This window comes from Oncorhynchus kisutch, linkage group LG23, assembly GCF_002021735.2.
Source record: "Oncorhynchus kisutch isolate 150728-3 linkage group LG23, Okis_V2, whole genome shotgun sequence".
Taxonomy (NCBI): Eukaryota; Metazoa; Chordata; class Actinopteri; order Salmoniformes; family Salmonidae; genus Oncorhynchus; species Oncorhynchus kisutch.
The window spans coordinates 40146931-40168551 of record NC_034196.2 but is presented as its reverse complement, the minus strand read 5'-3'; the positions used below and the strand labels follow the sequence as shown (position 1 = coordinate 40168551).

Genomic DNA, 21621 nt, shown 5'->3' with positions numbered 1-21621 from the left:
AATGACAGAGTCATAGCAAGTTTACCACTGTTTCACCATTGAAAAACCTTTTAACTGACTGTTTATCGTCAACCCCCCCCCCCCCAGTCACATTAGTTTTTATGTACAGACTGAGCAGCTGCCGGGCGGGGGGGAGGGTGGAGGACACAATAGGAGAAGTTCTATAAGTACATAGCACTCTGACCTGTAGCCTCTTCATGGTCTGGGAGTCCTGGTCAGCCTTGACCTTGCAGGCCACCAGGAGCTGGGCAGTGGAGGCAGACACCTGCTTGGCCGAGCTGACGAGCTTCTCCTCGCTGGCGTGGCCCTGCACCGCCGAGTTGGCCGCCTCGCACAGGTTGCTGGTCGCCGCAGCAACCATTCGGGCCTAGTGGAACAGAGAGTTGGAGAAGAGGGTTGTGAATGTATTCTGTTTGTCATCAAATCGGTGAGATACATGAATGCCTCTATTATTAATTCACATGTGTAGACAAGAAATGATGCCACCATAAATATTAATAAGTTATATTCCTTAGTAATGGTGCTACTTTAGGTAGATTTTGATCATCTATTGGTTAAGGAATATTCAAATACCTCATCTACTGGTTAAGGAATATTCAAATACCTCATCTACTGGTTAAGGAATATTCAAATACCTCATCTACTGGTTAAGGAATATTCAAATACCGCATCTACTGGTTAAGGAATATTCAAATACCGCATCTACTGGTTAAGGAATATTCAAATACCGCATCTACTGGTTAAGGAATATTCAAATACCTAATCTACTGGTTAAGGAATTACAGTGACACTTACGGCTGAAATGAGACCTTGAGACCACTGTCCATCATCCACAGCATTGGCTGGGCAGGCACCGACCTGAGAGAGCACAACAAAAGAGAGAGGGAGAGTTCGTCTGAGCACACAGGTCTGGGGAGAGAGTCAGTCTGGTCTGTGGAGAGAGTTAGTCTGGGCACATGGGCTCGGAGAGAGTGTAAATCAGGCCCGGGGAGAGTGTAAATCAGGCCCAGGGAGAGTGTAAACCAGGCCCGGAGAGTGTAAATCAGGCCCGGGGAGAGTGTAAATCAGGCCCGGGGAGAGTGTAAATCAGGCCCGGGGAGAGTGTAAATCAGGCCCGGGGAGAGTGTAAATCAGGCCTTGGGAGAGTGTAAATCCGGCCTGGGCCACTCAGACGGTGTTGAATGACTACAGCATGAGTTAAGTTAGACGTTAATTCCCAGCAGACACAGCTGGGCAAAACTGGTTGAAAAGACATCAAAATTACATTATTTCAATCAGTGAATTGCCCCCTGGGTAGGCCCCATACCGTACTGATAACTCTGGTGCGCTTACCTTCCCTTGGGCCACCAGTTCCCTCTGGGCGGCTGAGGCAGCTTTGACCAGAGCACTGGTGGCGGCTGCGATCGATTTGGCCGCCTCCAGGATCTGCTCCTCGAAGTTCAGGCTCTCGTCTGCTTCCTGTTAATAAAAAACACAGAGAATGTTGGAATCACGAAACACGTTAAACACGCCATAACCTACTTTATGACGCGACAAGTTGAGGACACGTTTACAATACACATCCTGAGTCGTGTTAATAGGCCTGTTCTACTCTACACCACTATGATGAGTACAGAGGGTGTCAAATACAGTATGTAACTCAAGCCCTCAACTCAAACATGAACATCTAAATGGATATCTAGTAGAGGTCGACCGATTTATCGGAATGGCCGTTTAACTGGGGCCGATTTCAAGTTTTCATAACAATCGGAAATCTGTATTTTTGGACATCGATTTTTTAAAATGTGTATTATTATAATATAATTTTTACACCTTTATTTAATCTTTATTTAACTAGGCAAGTCAGTTAAGAACACATTCTTACTTTCAATGACGGCCTAGGAACGGTGGGTTAACTGCCTTGTTCAGGGGCAGAACAACAGATTTTTACCTCACCTCTGGGATTCAATTTTGCAACCTTACAGTTAACTAGTCCAACGCTCTAACCACCTGCCTCTCATTGCACTCCACAAGGAGCCTGCCTGTTACGCAAATGCAGTAAGCAAAGGTAAGTTGCTAGCTAGCATTAAACTTATCTTGTAAAAAACAATCAATCTTATCATAATCACTAGTTAACTACACATGGTTGATGATATTACTAGTTTATCTAGCGTGTCCTGCGTTGCATATAATCGATGCAGTGCGTATTCGCAAAAAAGGACTGTCCTTATTCCAATGTGTACCTAACCATAAACATCAATGCCTTTCTTAAAATCAATACACAGAAGTATATATTTTTAAACCTGCATATTTAGCTAAAAGAAATCCAGGTTAGCGTTCATTGCACGCAGAGTCAGTGTATATGCAACAGTTTGGGCAGCCTAATTTGCCAGAAATTTACGTAATTATGACATAACATTGAAGGTTGTGCAATGTAACAGCAATATTTAGACTTATGGATGCCACCCGTTAGATAAAATACGGAACGGTTCCGTATTTCACTGAAAGAATAAACGTCTTGTTTTCGAGATGATAGTTTCCGGATTCGGCCATATTAATGACCTAAGGTTCGTATTTCTGTGTGTTATCATGTTATAACTAAGTCTATGATTTGATAGAGCAGTCTGACTGAGCGGTGGTAGGCACCAGCAGGCTTGTAAGCATTGATTCAAACAGCACTTTCTTGCATTTGCCAGCAGCTGTTTATGACTTCAAGCCTATCAACTCCCGAGATGAGGCTGGTGTAACCAATGTGAAATGACTAGCTAGTTAGCGGGGTGCGCGCTAATAGCGTTTCAAACGTCACTCGCTCTGAGCCTTGGAGTGGTTGTTTCCCTTGCTCTGCATGGGTAACGCTGCTTCGAGGGTGGCTGTTGTCATGGTGTTCCAGGTTCGAGCCCAGGGAGGAGCGAGGAGAGGGACGGAAGCTATACTGTTACACTGGCAATACTAAAGTGCCTATAAGAACATCCAACAGTCAAAGGTTAATGAAATACAAATGGTATAGAGCGAAATAGTCCTATAATTCCTATAGTAACTACAACCTAAAACTTCTTACCTGGAAATATAGAAGACTCATGTTAAAAGGAACCACCAGCTTTCATATGTTCTCATGTTCTGAGCAAGGAACTTAAATGTTAGCTTTCTAACATGGCACATATTGCACTTTTACTTTCTTCTCCAACACTTTGTTATTGCATTATTTAAACCAAATTGAACATGTTTCATTATTTATTTGAGGCTAAATTGATTTTATTGATGTATTATATTAAGTTGAAATAAGTGTTCATTCAGTATTGTTGTAATTGTCAATTATTACAAATAAAAATAATAAATGTAATTATTATTATTATTTTTTTTTTTATCGTCTGATTAATCGGTATCAGGTTTTTTGGTCCTCCAATAATCAGTATCGAAAAATCATAAAATCGGTCAACCTCTAATATCTAGACATTTTAAGTGGACGGTATCATTACTGTAGGGGTGTTCAAAGTGGACAGCGGACAGCTAACTAGTCTAGGAGGCCTCTATCCTTGAGGTCAAGCTGGCTGGGCGAGGCATGGGGACCTCCTGACGCGGGCAGAAAAAGCCTCCTCACCTTGGGTTTGGTGCGGGGCCTCAGCAGCTCCAGTTTCCTGGCGGCTGCTTCAATGGCAGCAGCAGCTCCCAGAAGCTCGTTCTCAGCAATGACCGTGGGGTCCTCGGGGTCCACCCATTCCGTTCCTGTTGACACACACAAACGACATGTTAGTGCTAAACAACAGTACTCTTATTTATGGTCACTATGAGGCATTACTGAATGCTCCTGTATAGTACATCACATGGTTATCTTCATAACAGTTTTTGTCACACAGAACAATATGCCTCAAAGTTGTACTCTAAACATTCATTTTGCAGGTATATACAGTGTGTTGGTAGCCCATTGGTCCAGTGCATCACATGGTTACCATATACACACTGTTATAGTTCTCCTCCAAAGGAATATAGATTTCCTTTCCACCAGTGAAAAAAGTGAATATTTAAGTTATTGATTAAAACATATTTAAGTAACTGATTAAAACACACTGTTTTGCAATGAAGGTCTACAGTAGCCTCAACAGCACTCTGTAGGGTAGCACCATGGTGTAGCCGGAGGACAGCTATTTTCCATCCTCCTCTGGGTATATTTACTTCAATACAATACATAGGAGGCCCATTGTTCTCACCCCTTCCATAGACTTACACAGTAATGATGACAACTTCCGGAGGACATCCTACAACCTATCAGAGCTCTTGCAGTATGAACTGATATGTTGTCCACCCAATCAATGGATAAGAGTATTAATCTAGTACTGAAAGAATAAGCTACAGCTAGCTAGCACTGCAGTGCATAAAATGTGATGAGTGGTTGACTCAAAGAGAAAGACAATAGTTGAACAGTTTTGAACAAATTAGCTATATATATTTGATTGTATTTTTTTTCACTTTCACTTAGCTAATGCAGCTAGCTAATTTAGCCTACTCAAACACTTGGTTCAAACAGAAAATTATTATATTTATGTTAGCTAGCTGGCTAAGGCTAAGTGATGATGCGGTTTGTATGTGGAAGATACAAAAGTGAACTGTTTGTGCGGGTGATCAGGGGTGTATTTATTCCACAGATTCTGTTGAAAAACGTTTCTTAAACTAAAGGAAATGGAACGAAATCGGGCTAAACCTACCTGAGTTTGTACTAATGATTACACCCTAGATCAGCTTAGATGCAGGCAAGAGTGTGTAAGGCGGTATTGAATGTGTCACTGTCTGTCACCTTGATTACTCAAACTTGTCTCTTGACCTGTGCACCTATGTTATAAACTTTCATTCGTAGCCTAGGTTGTAGCAACCTCATGATGGGTATAGGGAAAATGTGAGTATCGTGTAGTAGCCTAAACCTATTGATGTTACATTGACCTGGGTGAATGGAATATGAATGAGAGTCATCCAATATGCTGTAACACAAATAAGGACATGGTCATAAATCTTACAGATTTTAAACGGCACTGACCGCCACTGCTTTCCACATCCTCTGTCCTACTCATGCCTTTAGATTGGTAATGTATTCATATTGCCGATATGATGGACAGCCTTTCAGTGGGCTGTTACCACGTACTGCTCACCACATCAATCTCTACGTCTTTTACCAGAGAGCAGATATAGACGTTCCTGTCTCATCGTCTGTTAAATCAAGACGTGGCATTATCACCAAGCCAGCGGCGAGGATTCCCTTTCAGGCTAAAGCATCTCTATCGGGGACTGCAGAAGATTGCTCTTTGGGGGGGCTCTAGTATTTCCCCTCTAAATCGGTGGGCAATGTGCTCATGGTGCTGGCTTGAGGACGACGCGCGGCTTGTTCTTGACACCTCCAGGATGGGGACTGGAGACGGCCGTGTGAAAGAGAAGGGCCTGTCGGGCAGCAGCTGAGGGGGGGTGCTGTAAATTGAGTCTCAACGTTATGTGGGCCCCCGCCTCTCTGACAGACTTGGGCTGAGTCTCATTCCAGAGATGTGCTACCCTTCCTTTCTTTCTGCCCTCGTTCGATGTGCTTAACAAATCTGACATGACTAGGTATAGGTGTAAGCAATATCTCCGCCGGGTTTCAGTCATGCTGCTAACACCTATCCTGCCCTATTAGATCTGTGACGCAATAGCAAGCTAGGTCGGAGGGGGAAGGGACAGAAATAAACTACAACCATGGGAAGCTGCCATGCTTCCTCCTAAATAAACGACAGCCATGGGAAGCTGCCATGCTTCCTCCTAGATAAATGACAGCCATGGAAAGCTGCCATACTGCCTACTAAATCAACTACAGCCATGGAAAACTGCCATACTGCCTACTAAATCAACTACAGCCATGGAAAGCTGCCATGCTGCCTTTTGGATAAAGGCGTCCTCATGCTTCCCAGCCAAAACAGTTCGGAAGAGTTCATGCATATATTATGACAACATTTTGTGATGTTTTTGGTCATCGGTAAGGGTTTTTCAGCTGTTCAGGCGCACAACATAGTTTCTAGAGGCAAGACGAAGTTCAGAGCCTTAAGTCTACACCCATTCGTCGTGATTGGTTAACAGTAGAGATTCTTCAATAATGTCTACACCCCTTCGTCGGTGATTGGTTAACAGTAGAGATTCTTCAATAAAGTCTACGCCCCTTCGTCGGTGATTGGTTAACAGTAGAGATTCTTCAATAAAGTCTACGCCCCTTCGTCGGTGATTGGTTAACAGTAGAGATTCTTCAATAAAGGTCTACATCCCTTCGTCTGTGATTGGTTAACAGTAGAGATTATTCAATAAAGTCTCTCGTCACTCAACGGGGAGACTAATCGTTTTCATGCACATTTTTTAAATTGAGAAATACTGTACCGAACAACTTAGTTAGATGTAGTTTGCTGAAAATATATGACAGATTTCTTGAGTGATCTTCGATTAATTCAGACTATTTTGAGGAAGTGAATACTCGCTATGGCTATGCCGCTTCTTTCTTGTTTTTCAAGCAAAGGTATTTTAAGGGAGTTCATTTCGGCTAGCTGAATTCAGCTAGGCGCCAGCCAAACGGAAGCATGCTGACGCCTTAAGGAGGGGAGAGGTGGAAGAGCGACACGTGGGGAATGTAGTTCTGTAATAATAAGAGGTCAAGGTACCCTTCATGGCCTCGGCGGCCTGGATGAGCTCGGTGACGGAGCCTGCCACGCGCTTGGAGTAGTTCGCCAACTGCAGCTTGAGCTCGTGGCTGGGCTTCTGGATGATCTGTGGGAAGGGGACAAAGGAGAGACAACAGTTAGTTAGTCTCTCTCTCTCTACTAGGGTCTTTGTAAAACTAACACTGCAGCCAAAGACAGGGGATCTTTCGCAATGAATCTTTCCTCGAATCCTCTCTCCTCAAAAGACATTGGACCTTCTCCTCTAATACAGTTAAGGAGGAGGAGATAGGAGGAATCCTAGAAAGACTACTTGAGAGAGTGAGCCACAGACCCCATTGATGCCTTCAAGACATTGCAATTCAATCTGGGCTTCTGGATGTCACCTGCTATACCTACTAACACAATGGTGTCTTCCATTTGGGAACATGAAAATGTAACACTGCTGGGTCTTCCATTTAGGACCATGACATTGTAACACTGCTGGGTCTTCCATTTAGGACCATGACATTGTAACACTGCTGGGTCTTCCATTTAGGACCATGACATTGTAACACTGCTGGGTCTTCCATTTAGGACCATGACATTGTAACACTGCTGGGTCTTCCATTTAGGACCATGAGACTATTTCGAACTCACAGTTAAAGGTCTTTAAAAAGAATTGGGTGACAAATTTAAGATAAAGATATCAGGCTATTTACATTAAGCAATAAATCAAGGTGCTACAAAGACACCTTGTTAACAAACATAAACCATTCAGCCTCCACATGCCAAAGCACATTAGCAGTTTAGTCCAATTGGATGTGGACATGGGTGATCATGTGGGAAGAGCTTGCTAGTTGGTAGTGGCATGGTGGTAGTGGGAGAGGGTGGGTTATCCCAGAGCCATAGACAGTGTCTGAATATGTTACCAGACATCAAATCTTGGCTTACCCCTGTACTGGTTTCTGCAATTCCTCTCAAAGCTCATTGGATGAGAGGATCCAAAGTACCTCCCTCGGTTCTCCTGCAATGAGCTTTGACAGGAATTCAGGAAACAAGATTTGACAGCTAGTAATGTTTTCAGACTCAGCCATAGATACAGAGTTCAGCTAACTAGTTCAGAGTTCAGCCATTACAATGTATTCTCACCAGAAAGGACCAGCCTTGGAACATTTGGTGCCAACATGGCATGGTCTATAGACGTCTAGCCTCAAACAGTCAAACTCAGCATAAAATATACAGTACATGGCTCCAACCAGCCCCAGGCAGTGCCCCACTCATTATGTGTGTGTGTGTCAATGTCCTCAGAGTGTCCTCCAGTGAGATGGACCTGGCCAGTTGGGCCTGGCAGATGACAGGTGCAGGGCATTAACAGTGCTCTGTGCCTGTGGGACACACTGCGCCGAGGCACGCTGCGCTCCAGTTCATTCAGATGCGCTACTAGGAAAAGACAAGAGGAGCAGCGTGGCTGCACAGGAATGGGTGGCATGGCCGCTAGCCACACGCAAATACATACTGTACGTAGGTCTACACAGGGACGTAACACACACAGGAAAGTCACATTTACACACGGGAGTAACACACACACACGTAATGAGTTGACCTGAGCCCCAAGGTCATGGAGAACTAGAATAAGGAACTTACACTTTTGAAACAATACAGGGCATGGGAAAGTAATGAGTTGTGTGTATTGTGCACTCAGGCAAAGAATTCCAACACACTCGGGCACAAACACATTATGTACATATACCTTGTACACACATTATGACAAACGCAAATCTCCATGCAGCGAGATAACATTAGTTGCATATGTGTTGTTAAGAACAATCTCTGTATTTCTCGATGCATTGACGTGTCAACTTGCTAAAAATCTAACATTATTTATAGTATTAGGATACTACCGCTTCTAGAATTAGGATACTACCATATTAGGATACTACCGCTTCTAGTATTAGGATACTACCATATTAGGATACTACCGCTTCTAGAATTAGGATACTACCATATTAGGATACTACCGCTTCTAGTATTAGGATACTACCATATTAGGATACTACCGCTTCTAGAATTAGGATACTACCACTTCTAGTATTGGGATACTATCGCTTCTAGTATTAGGATACTACCATATTAGGATACTACCGCTTCTAGAATTAGGATACTACCACTTCTAGAATTAGGATACTACCATATTAGGATACTACCACTTCTAGTATTAGGATGCTACCATATTAGGATACTACCGCTTCTCGTATTAGGATACTACCATATTAGGATGCTACCGCTTCTAGTATTGGGATACTACTATATTAGGATACTACCACTTCTAGTATTAGAATACTACCGCTTCTATTATTAGGATACTACCGCTTCTAGAAATGGGATACTACCATATTAGGATACTACCACTTCTAGAATTAGGATACTACCGCTTCTAGTATTGGGATACTACCATATTAGGATACTACCGCTTCTAGTATTGGGATACTACCGCTTCTAGTATTAGGATACTACCATATTAGGATACTACCGCTTCTAGTATTGGGATACTACCGCTTCTAGTATTAGGATACTACCATATTAGGATACTACCGCTTCTAGTATTAGGATACTACCATATTAGGATACCTCCGCTTCTAGTATTGGGATACTACCGCTTCTAGAATTAGGATACTACCAGATTAGGATACTACCATATTAGGATACTACCGCTTCTAGAATTGGGATACTACCGCTTCTAGTATTGGGATACTACCGCTTCTAGTATTGGGATACTACCGCTTCTAGTGTTAGGATACTTCCATATTAGGATACTACCACTTCTAGTATTAGAATACTACCACTTCTAGTATTAGAATACTACCACTTCTAGTATTAGAATACTACCACTTCTAGTATTAGAATACTACCACTTCTAGTAGCTGTCATATTATATTACATTTTGTGTGAAATTATCTTGCGGATAAAGTTCGGAACGACACAATTTTATGTTTACAACTTTTAAAGACCCACATCACTATGCTGAGAGTGTTTCCGTTTGAAAGAATACATATGTGTTTTTTGAGCTTCCATACTACACAATGAGGATGAGGAAGTGAATCTCTGGTTTCTCAAAAACAAGTGAAACGAAAACATTTGATTTGGTTGTAAAAAAAAAAAAAAGCTAACTTTTTCTTTAAAACCAGCTTGAGAGCCAGGTAAGTGTAGATCTGAGGTAATATAATTTTATTAACAATTTTAGAGCCAGATAAGGAGAGATGTGTGCATCTGATCTAGGATCTGCTGAGGACAGTGTTTTCAGGGCGGTGAAAGTATGTCCCCAGAACTGGGTCAATGTAGCTCCACACTCGTGCAGTCAATCACATAGCCTAACTAATACTCACCGGCTACATCATCACAGTCAACAGTGAGACCCAGAACATTCACAGGAAATTGGGGGGAAATTGGGGGGAGGGTGGAGAGGAAATTCATCAGGACCTTTCGGTTACAGATTAATGGACATTTCATTTCACGGTGGAGAAAGTATAAGAAAATACCAGGTGAGAAAATGTGCATGGGAAATGGTTCGTAATGTGATATCATCTTAATATCGTTTAATTTTCATGTAAATCTATAGTAATGAACAACTTAATCATGACAGAATTCTATCTTGAGATCTGTGCATGTGACAAAAAAAATGTCTGAAATCTCCCATTGACATCAATGCATGATTTATGTGAAAGTCTGAGTCAGTCAACGTCCAAGTAAGCACACAGACTTCAAGTTACGATTTGTCCCTTTTGATTTCTCTTTTTGCAACCAAACAAGCAATTCAACAGCTCCCAAATATAGTTCCAATATCCCTGCACCCTGAGGAAGTCCCTTGCTGATTAGTTCCTGAGTGGAATCCAAGAGCTCTAGTGGTCACCATGTTAACCGATATCCCTTCCTTCTACACACCATCTCTATAATAGACATGACTGTGGCTTAACACCTTGCGCTCCCCGCCCACCAATTAGACCCGTCTTAGACAGGGGGTGTTGAGGAGGAAAAAGGACGTTGACATTATATGTGACCTCTGACATTGGGAGTGGGGGCGGGGCAATGGTTTGGTTTTAATGATAGATATGGCTTTTTAATGTCCCATGGCAGCAGATATGTCATAAATCACATGGTAAATGAATCTCTTTGTGTGGTGGTGGGGGGAGGGTTTGGTGGTTGTGTGTCTTGGCAACACCTCTTGGGACAATATTGACACGCTTTGCTCAGTTATGGGGGCAGAGGGGCAGGTCTAGTATTTTGGGAGCTATAGGAATTGCTGTTTGAAACGGTCTCATCCAGAGCCCTCTGAAAGATGTGGGGTGAAGGGAGGGAGGGAGGGGGTGAAGGGAGGGAGGGAGGGGGTGAAGGGAGGGAGGGAGGGGGTGAAGGGAGGGAGGGAGGGGGTGAAGGGAGGGAGGGAGGGGGTGAAGGGAGGGAGGGAGGGGGTGAAGGAACGGAGGGAGATGATTTATTTTAATTTGAACCTTTATTTAACTAGGCAGGTCAGTTAAGAACAAAGTCTTATTTATAATGACGACCTACGCCGGCCAAACCTGGACGACGCTGGGACAATTGTGCTATGGGACTCCCAATCACAGCCAGTTGTGATACAGTCTGGATTCGAACCAGGGTGTCTGTAGTGACGCCTCATGCACTGAGATGCAGTGCCTTAGACCGCTGCGCCACTCGGGAGGAGGGGGATGTGGGGTGAAGGTTGGAAGAGGGCGTGTGGGGTGGAGGGGGATGTGGGAGGTGTTGGTCTTGAGATGAACTCCCATGTAAAAATATACCTTCCCTAGTACCCACAACCCTGACAGCAGTGGTGGTCACCACTAACTCTGGTCTTGGACATCTGTGTGTGGAGCCTGTTGTTCCAGCTCAGCACTAACGCACCTGATTCAACTAATCATGATCCAGTGATTCATGTTGTTCCAGCTCAGCACTAACGCACCTGATTCAACTAATCATGATCCAGTGATTCATGTTGTTCCAGCTCAGCACTAACGCACCTGATTCAACTAATCATGATCCAGTGATTCATGTTGTTCCAGCTCAGCACTAACGCACCTGATTCAACTAATCATCACCTTGATTCAGTGATTCATGTTGTTCCAGCTCAGCACTAACGCACCTGATTCAACTAATCATGATCCAGTGATTCATGTTGTTCCAGCCCAGCACTAACACACCTGATTCAACTAATCATCACCTTGATTCAGTGATTCATGTTGTTTAATGCTAGTGGGCTTGAACCAACGCCTACACATCAAACCATCCCCCGCAAAAAAAATCTGCACTTTGACAAACAGCGGCCATTTCTTACCACTTAAATAAAATAATATTCAAATAAGAGATACATGTAATCTTACCACTAGCACATGCTCCAGCAGACCCAGGTAGCCCAAGGCACACTCGTTGCCATAGCGCAGGGCCCGGTTCTGAACTTCCTTGCTGACCTCTGGGTGGTAGGCGGCTTGCTGTGGAGACCACACAGACACACACATTAGTATGGGACATGTATGACTGGTGCACGAATAGATAACATTGGGTTTTTCTTTGCTGTATTCATAAATATTAACTTCGATAATTACAAAAAGGTATTAGAGAGCTCGTCATTCCAACTGGCATGCTAGCTGCTCCCATTGACTTCCAGTCATTGCGCTAATGCTAGTTATCAATGGCTCCAGAAACCACCTTCAACTTCCTTCAAACAGAGATATACAAATGGTATCCATGAGTTCATCGGACTCCGGGTAAGTAGAAAAAAATGCCTTAATTGCCAAAATCTTGAAGTATCCCTTTAAGGTTGTCGAGAGCGATTAGCTCCAAGGAGTTAGAGAAGATAAAGGTTATCTGAAAGTTATCTAAGGGTCGTCTTGACCCCTTTCTGACCTTGCACGAGTGCAGCATGTCGGCGATGGCCCTCCTGCTCAGGTTGGCCGTAGCGATTACGTCCTCCTGGCGACACGAGTTCCCAGCAGCCACTGCTTTGGCTGTTGCCTGGGTGATGCCTTTGGTCATGCGGATGAAATCCTCTGGAGTGGACGTCTTGGGGGGAGGATCACCATTGCTGAACACCTGAGAGAGAACAAAACAGTAACTATTTACTTAGCCTGTTGGTAGCTATAATACTTGACTTTTTGTTATAATAGGACATTATATAAAAGGCCCATATGTGTATATAGGATTATAATATGTAATATCTTTCTTCAAAATAGTTTTTCAACTTCACAATATAACTTACTGTGATGATAAATACACTATTGTGTATTTGATGTACAGAATTTTCGAATACGGTATTACAGCATTGTATGACGTGTGTATGATGAGTGATTATGTTACATTTCCATCTCAAACTGGACAAATGTGTCTTCTATTCTCAAATTAAAGCTGGTTGATTTTGAGTTGAAACTTCTGCTGTCCAGTGACACTTCAAGACAACTGTCCTCTGGTGTGACAGCATATAAATAGAATGACAGAACAGTCACTTGAATGGGAATTCTAGTTATTCTATTTCTGTGTGCCAGTGCCACTCACAGCCAGTTCCTGTTTGATGTGTTCAATGGTGGCCTCCAGTCCCCGTGTGCCCTTGGTGGCCTCGTCCTCCACTGCCTTCACTGTCTTCAGGAGTGACGTCACGTTGGTCACCATCACCTGGGGGGACAAGGGGACAGACATACAGTAGAGGTGTTATTACTATGTGAAAGAGTTGGGGGACAGGCATAGGGGAACTGGTGTATTCTCAGTCAGGTATGGTAGAGAGAAGGGAACTGGTATATTCTCAGTCAGGAATGGTAGAGAGAAGGGAACTGGTATATTCTCAGTCAGGTATGGTAGAGAGAAGGGAACTGGTATATTCTCAGTCAAGTATGGTAGAGAGGAGGGAACTGGTGTATTCTCAGTCAGGAATGGTAGAGAGAAGGGAACTGGTATATTCTCAGTCAGGTATGGTAGAGAGAAGGGAACTGGTATATTCTCAGTCAGGTATGGTAGAGAGAAGGGAACTGGTGTATTCTCAGTCAGGTATGGTAGAGAGAAGGGAACTGGTATATTCTCAGTCAGGTATGGTAGAGAGAAGGGAACTGGTGTATTCTCAGTCAGGTATGGTAGAGAGAAGGGAACTGGTATATTCTCAGGTATGGTAGAGAGAAGGGAACTGGTGTATTCTCAGTCAGGTATGGTAGAGAGAAAGGAACTGGTGTATTCTCAGGTCAGGTATGGTAGAGAGAAGGGAACTGGTGTATTCTCAGGTATGGTAGAGAGAAGGGAACTGGTGTATTCTCAGTCAGGTATGGTAGAGAGAAGGGAACTGGTGTATTCTCAGTCAGGTATGGTAGAGAGAAAGGAACTGGTGTATTCTCAGGTATGGTAGAGAGAAGGGAACTGGTGTATTCTCAGTCAGGTATGGTAGAGAGAAGGGAACTGGTGTATTCTCAGTCAGGTATGGTAGAGAGAAAGGAACTGGTGTATTCTCAGTCAGGTATGGTAGAGAGAAGGGAACTGGTGTATTCTCAGTCAGGTATGGTAGAGAGAAGGGAACTGGTATATTCTCAGTCAGGTATGGTAGAGAGAAGGGAACTGGTATATTCTCAGTCAGGTATGGTAGAGAGAAGGGAACTGGTGTATTCTCAGTCAGGTATGGTAGAGAGAAGGGAACGGGTATATTCTCAGGTATGGTAGAGAGAAGGGAACTGGTGTATTCTCAGTCAGGTATGGTAGAGAGAAGGGAACTGGTGTATTCTCAGGTATGGTAGAGAGAAGGGAACTGGTGCAGAGAGAGAGAGAGAGAGAGAGAGGGAGAGAGAGAGAGAGAGAGACAGAGGGAGAAACTACTGTGACTTTGGTTCCATTAAAAGCACTGTATAAAACCCATGTATTATTATTATGAAGAGAAAATGGAGTGGAGGGACAGGGGAGAGTTCTAAGGTTGCCAGGGAGGCTGGCCACACACACACACACACTTCTCCCAGCGAGTGGCGATGTACTGTAAGACTGCCACAGTGTGATAGCCTTGCCCTATGCTCCATTCCGGGTCAGCAGGGGGAGGAGGGGGAGATTAGTGCAGAGTTACACCCTCAGCTGTCAACAGACACTTCAGTTCTGAATCAGATGATTTATGACTGAAGGACTTAAAGAAGGGATAAAGTACAGGGTGTGGTTGAGGTCAGTGTTTTGGCTATAAAGTACCTTAGGAAAACTTTACTGACAGCTGGGTGTGTGTGTGTGTGTGTGTGTGTGTGTGAGTGAGTGAGTGAGTGAGTGAGTGAGTGAGTGAGTGAGAGTGAGAGAGAGAGCGATACCTGCCCTCCTCACCCCGACTCATATAAAAGTACTACACTGAACAAAAATATAAACGCAACATGAAAAATGAGACCAACACTTTACATGAGCTGAAATAAAAGACTGCAGAAATGTTCCACACGCTCAAAAAAAGCTTATTTCTCTCAGATGTTGTGCACAAATTTGCTTACATCCCTGTTAGTGAGCATTTCTCCTTTGCCAAGATAATCCATCCATCTGACAGGTGTGGCATATCAAGAAGCTGATTAAACAGCATGATCATTACACAGGTGCAACTTGTGCTGGGGACAATAAAAGGCCACTTTAAAATGTGCAGTATTGTCACAATGCCACAGATGTCATTTCTCTATCATAAGCTGCCTCCAACATTGTTCTAGAGAATTTGGGGGTGCTGAAGAGTATTGCTGTCTGTATTAAAGCCCTTTTGCGGGGAAAAATGTATTCTGATTGGCTGGGCCTGGCTCCCAAGTGGGTAGGCCTATGCCTTCTCAGGCGCCCCTGCCCAATCATGTGTAATCCATTGATAAGGGCCAAAACATTTTTTGTTCAATTGACTGATTTCCTTATATGAACTGTAACTCAGTAAAATCTCTGAAATTGTTGCATGCTGTGTTTATATTTTTGTTCTATATATAAAGTATCAGTCAAAAGTTTGGACACACCTACTTATTCAAGGGTTTTTCATTATTTTTTATTATTTTCTACATAGTACAATAATAGTGAAGACATCCAAACTATGAAATAACACATGGAATCATGTAGTAACCCCCCAAAAAAAAAGTGTTAAAAAAAATCTAAATAAATGTCATATTTGAGATTCCTCAAGTAGCCACCCTTTGCCTTGATGACAGCTTTGCACACTCTTGGCATTCTCTCAACCAGCCTCATGAGGAAGGAGTACACCACATCAGTCACTAGCTTCATCAATAAGTGCATCGATGACGTCGTCCCCACAGTGACCGTACGTACATACCCCAACCAGAAGCCATGAATTACAGGCAACATCCGCAATGAGCTAAAGGGTAGAGCTGCCGCTTTCAAGGAGCGGGACTCTAACCCGGGAGCTTATAAGAATTCACGCTATTCCCTCTGAAGAACCATTAAAAAGGCAAAGCGTTAATACAGGACTAAGATTAAATCATATAACACCGGCTCCGACGCTCATCGGATGTGGCAGGGCTTGCAAACTATTACAGACTACAAACGGGAAGCACAGTCGCGAGCTGCTCAGTAAAATGAGCCTACCAGATGAGCTTAATTACTTTATGCTCGCTTTGAGGCAAGTAACACTGAAGCATGCATGAGAGCACAGTTGTTCTGGACGACTGTGTGAGCACACTCTCCGTAGCCGATGTGAGTAAGACCTTTAAACAGGTCAACATTCACAAGGCCGCGGGGCCAGATGGATTACCAGGACGTGTACTCAGAGCATGCGCTGACCAACTGGCAAGTGAATTCACTGACATTTGCAATCTGTCTGTAATACCAAACATGTTTCAAACAGACCATAGTCCCCCTACCTTGACTTTGTTGTCCTTAAGCCATTTTGCCACAACTTTGGAAGTATGCTTGGGGTCATTGTCCATTTGGAAGACCCATTTGCAACCAAGCTTTAACCTCCTGACTGATGCCTTGAGATGTTGCTTCAATATATCCACATAATTTTCCTCCCTCATGATGCCATCTATTTCGTGAAGTGCACCAGTCTCTCCTGCAGCAAAGCACCCCACAACATGATGCTGCCACCCCCGTGCTTCACGGTTGGGATGGTGTTCTTCGGCTTGCAAGCCTTTGATACAGTGAATGATAAGTGAAATAATCTGTCTGTCAACAATTGTTGGAAAAATTACTTGTGTCACACACAAAGTAGATGTCCTAACCAACTTGCCAAAACTATAGTCTGTTAACAAGAAATTTGTGATGTGGTTGAAAAACTAGTTTTAATGACACCAACCTAAGTGTATGTAAACTTCTGACTTCAACTGTATGTACAGTCGTGGCCAAAAGTTTTGAGAATGACAAATACGAATTTCCACAAAGTCTGCTGCTTCAGTGTCTTTAGATATTTTTGTCAGATGTTACTATGGAATACTGAAGTATAATTACAAGCATTTCATAAGTGTCAAAGGCTTTTATTGACGTTGATGCATAGAGTCAATATTTGCAGTGTTGACCCTTCTTTTTCAGGACCTCTGCAATCTGCCCTGACATGTTGTCAATTCACTTCTGGGCCACATCTGACTGATGGCAGCCCATTCTTGCATAATCAATGCTTGGAGTTTGTCAGAATTTGTGGGGTTTTGTTTGTCCACCCGCCTTTTGAGGATTGATCACAAGTTCTCAATGGGATTAAGGTCTGGGGAGTTTCCTGGCCATGGACCAAAATATCGATGTTTTGTTCCCCGAGCCACTTAGTTATCACTTTTGCCTTATGGCAAGGTGCTCCATCATGCTGGATAAGGCATTGTTCGTCACCAAACTGTTTCTGGATGTTTGGGAGAAGTTGCTCTCGGAGGATGTGTTTGTACCATTCTTTATTCATGGCTGTGTTCTTAGGCAAAATTGTGAGTGAGTCCACTCCCTTGGCTGAGAAGCAACCACACACATGAATGGTCTCAGGATGCTTTACTGTTGGCATGACCTTGGACTGATGGTAGCGCTCACCTGGTCTTCTCCGGACAAGCTTTTTTCCGGATGCCCCAAACGAAAGGGGATTCATCAGCAGTCCAATCCCTGTACCTTTTGTAGAATATCAGTCGGTCCCTGATGTTTTTCCTGGAGAGAAGTGGCTTCTTTGCTATCCTTCTTGACACCAGGCCATCCTCCAGATGCACTCACACCTGCCTGCTGCCATTCCTGAGCAAGCTCTGTACTGGTGGTTCCCCGATCCTGCAGCTGAATCAACTTTAGGAGACGGAACTGCTCTCCTTGAAGTTCTTGCTGATCCGATAAATGGTTGATTTAGGTGCAATCTTTCTGGCTGAAATATCATTGCCTGTGAAGCCCTTTTTGTGCAAAGCAATGATGACGGCAGGTGTTTCCTAGCAGGTAACCATGCTTGACAGAGGAAGAACAATGATTCCAAGCACCACCCTCCCTTTGAAGCTTCCAGTCTGTTATTTGAACTCAATCAGCATGACAGATTGATCTCCAGCCTTGTCCTCGTCAACACTCACACCTGTGTTAACAAGAGAATCACTGACATGATGTCAGCTGGTCCTTTTGAGGCAGGGCTGAAATGCAGTGGAAATGTTTTTGGGGGATTCAGTTCATTTGCATGGCAAAGAGGGACTTTGCAATTAATTGCAATTCATCTGATCATTCTTCATAACATTCTGGAGTATATGCAAATTTCCATCATACAAACTGAGGCAGCAGACTTTGTGAAAATTAATATTTGTGTCATTCTCAAAACTTTTGATCATGACTGCATGTATGTATGTATGTATGTATGTATGTATGTATGTATGTATGTATGTATGTATGTATGTATGTATGTATGTATGTATGTATGTATGTATATATATACATACACACAGGCGCACACACACACACACACACACACACACACACACACACACACACACACACACACACACACAAAAGTTTGAACGGGTGTGTGTGTGGTCACTTAGAAATGTAAATTTTTGTCCATTAAAATAACATCAAATTTAGTGACACCACAGCCTTAGCAGCAGTCCTCAACTGGCAGCTTCATTAAATAGTACCCACAAAACACCTGCCTCAACATCAATAGTGAAGAGGCAACTCCGGGATGCTGGCCTTCTAGGCAGAGTTGCAAAGAAAACGCCATATCTCAGACTGACCCCCCCCCCCCCCCAAAAAGAATAAGATAGACAAAAGAACAGACACTGGACAGAGGACCTCTGCCTCGAAGGACAGCATCCCGGAGTCGCCTCCTCGCTGTTGACTTTGAGACGGGTGTTTTGCCGGTACTATTTAATGAAGCTGCCAGTTGAGGACTTGGTGAGAAGCCTGTTTCTCAAACTAGACACTCTAATGTACTTGTCCTCTTGCTCAGTTGTGCACCAGGGCCTCCCATTCCTCTTTCTATTCTGGTTAGAGCCAGTTTGTGCTTTTCTGTGAAGGGAGTAGCACACAGCGTTGTACCAGATCAATTTTTCACATGAAATAGCCTTCATTTCACAGAACAAGAATAGACAACTTTCAGAAGAAAGTTCTTTGTTTCTGGCCATTTTGAGCTGATGCTGATGCCATTTTACCACAAATGCTGATGCTCCAGATACTCAACTAGTCTAAAGAAGGCCAGTTTTATTGCTTCTTTAATCAGGACAACAGTTTTCGGCTGTGCTAACATAATTGCAAAAGGGTTTTCTAATGATCAATTAGCCTTTTAAAATGATAAACTTGGATTAGCTAACACAATGTGCCATTGGAACACAGGAGTGATGGTTGCTGATAATGGGCCTCTGTACACCTATGTAGATATTCCATAATATATATATATATATTTTTTAAATCTGTCGTTTCCAGCTACAATAGTCATTTACAACATTAACAATGTCTACACTGTATTTCTGATCAATTTGATGTTATTTGAATGGACACAAAATGTGCTTTTCTTTCAAAAACAAGGACATTTCTTAGTGACCCCAAACTTTTGAACAGTAGTGTATATATAAATAAATAAATATAAAAGTGCAATTAATTTACTGTATATAAGAGGGAGACTGGTGTTAGAGACCCAACACGTGTTAGTGACATCACAGCCTTAGCAGCAGTCCAGAGCTACAGAGAAACTGGGGACTGTTTCATAAATATATTTGAAAGTATTTTTCCAGTTTTATTGAAAGGGATAGAGAGAAATGAAGACGAGACAGAAAGCTGGAACATAGTGTGAAGACCGGTACATGTCAGGATTCGATCCCACGCAGGCAAAGGATGGCATATGTGCCGAGGGTAGCAGGCTTATCCCCTGGATCAACCTCAGGCCCAGAAGAGGACTATTTTACCTTGGCAGAGTTCTTCAGCTGCAGCATGGCAGGGTCGTCGTGAGGCTTGCCTGCAGCGGCCTTGGTAGCGCTGATGAGGTCACTCAGAGCCTTGGCAACGTCTTTGACAGCGTTGATCAGGACCACCTATAGAGGGCGCACCAGAGAAGGAAACAAGTGACTGGAGGTTTACAATGGTAAAACAATGACATCTACTGGCTGGTGACAAACGCACACACACACACACACACAGTGGGAACGTCCTCATGAAGTATGATGGAATGGGATGGTAAGAGACTCACAGGTAATAGAGAATCTGACCAAAAACCTCAGTGTCTAATCGTACCAATAACAGTGTCTCATCGTACCAATAACAGTGTCTCATCGTACCAATAACAGTGTCTCATCGTACCAATAACAGTGTCTCATCGTACCAATAACAGTGTCTCATCGTACCAATAACAGTGTCTCATCGTACCAATAACAGTGTCTCATCGTACCAATAACAGTGTCTCATCGTACCAATAACAGTGTCTCATCGTACCAATAACAGTGTCTCATCGTACCAATAACAGTTATTCCTACCCATAACAGACTTGATGAGACAGCAGATAAAAGCAGTTAGGTTTTGGATGACTATAGTCATAAAGGTGGGACCACTAGACTAGACAATGTATTGAAAGAACTCAGTAGAGCCATTCTTCCTAGATTTTCACTTTCCATTTCTGACATTGTAAATCAAAAGTACTCCAGACAAAGTAGTAATTACTGGGAATAAGCAGGTTGAACAAAAACAGCCTGTTGTTCAAATTAGCGCATTCACCAATGCATTGTGGGGCATGATTACCAATAGGGTGGTTAGGGAGGAGCCAAGCAGAGTGGGGAGCAGCAGCTAGAAGAAAATTGTATACCATTGGACAGATCGGAAAATGGACCAATCAATGAGCCAAATCCAACCCATCAAATATGAGACAATCAAACCCAATCGAATCAAAGTTGTACAAAGTGAGGGTGGCTAGTTTGTCAGAGCCCGGCTGCAAATAAACATTAAAAACAAGTTTCAAATCAACCCGTATGCCGTAAGTATGAGAGATGAGAACACACCCTTGAAAACCATCAGAATGAATAAAGACCGCACAAATGCCTTTTGGGGGGGGGGGGGGGGGGGGGGGGGGTTGTCTGACTAGCCGACCTTGTAAACAGGAAGCTCGTATATGCTGATGCTTTTGGAAACTTTAATGCACATTGGTGGTTTCTTAAGGCTATTTGTGCTTAAGCATAGAAACCATGTCAGCAATTCAGTAGAGAACCCTTAAAATTACATTAGCTGAAGAATGAATGTCCACCACAGTTAAAAACTACGTCTGTAGCAGGTTTGAGGCATGTGGTGGCTAATGTAGCTATTGGAGGGGCATGGAGAGTAGTATTATCAACTCAAAACATCTTGCTACACTTGGTTCCTCCTGTAGCTCTCTTAACTCTAGTCATGAAGAATTACTGTATCTGCAGGCTTTTAATACAGCCCTGAAGATCACGATTGGTTGATTATTTAAATCTTGGCCCGTATCTTGGTAAGTCTCTCAGTGTAAGAGTGCTGATCTAGGATCGGTTTTGCCTCATAATAAATAAGATTTTATGGACAGATGGGACCTGATCCTAGATCATAATAAATAAGATTTTATGGACAGATTCTAGATCAGCACTCCAAC

General features: G+C 43.2%; 1 protein-coding gene across 2 annotated transcripts in view; it reads right to left on the bottom strand.

Moving 5' to 3' along the window:
- Positions 1 to 21621, bottom strand: part of tln1 (talin 1) — a 135978-nt gene that overhangs the window by 5109 nt on the left and 109248 nt on the right. Inside the window, exons 47-56 of one of the 2 annotated variants that reach the window (XM_031802434.1) lie at positions 19934 to 20059; positions 13176 to 13292; positions 12531 to 12716; positions 12008 to 12115; positions 10001 to 10003; positions 6639 to 6744; positions 3578 to 3702; positions 1333 to 1458; positions 796 to 858; positions 185 to 367 (exon numbers count right to left, since the gene is read on the bottom strand). In XM_031802434.1, the coding sequence (XP_031658294.1) occupies positions 185 to 367; positions 796 to 858; positions 1333 to 1458; positions 3578 to 3702; positions 6639 to 6744; positions 10001 to 10003; positions 12008 to 12115; positions 12531 to 12716; positions 13176 to 13292; positions 19934 to 20059 (1143 nt within the window). The remainder of the gene's footprint in view (positions 1 to 184; positions 368 to 795; positions 859 to 1332; positions 1459 to 3577; positions 3703 to 6638; positions 6745 to 10000; positions 10004 to 12007; positions 12116 to 12530; positions 12717 to 13175; positions 13293 to 19933; positions 20060 to 21621) is intronic. The other variant, XM_031802435.1, reaches the window with a different exon arrangement.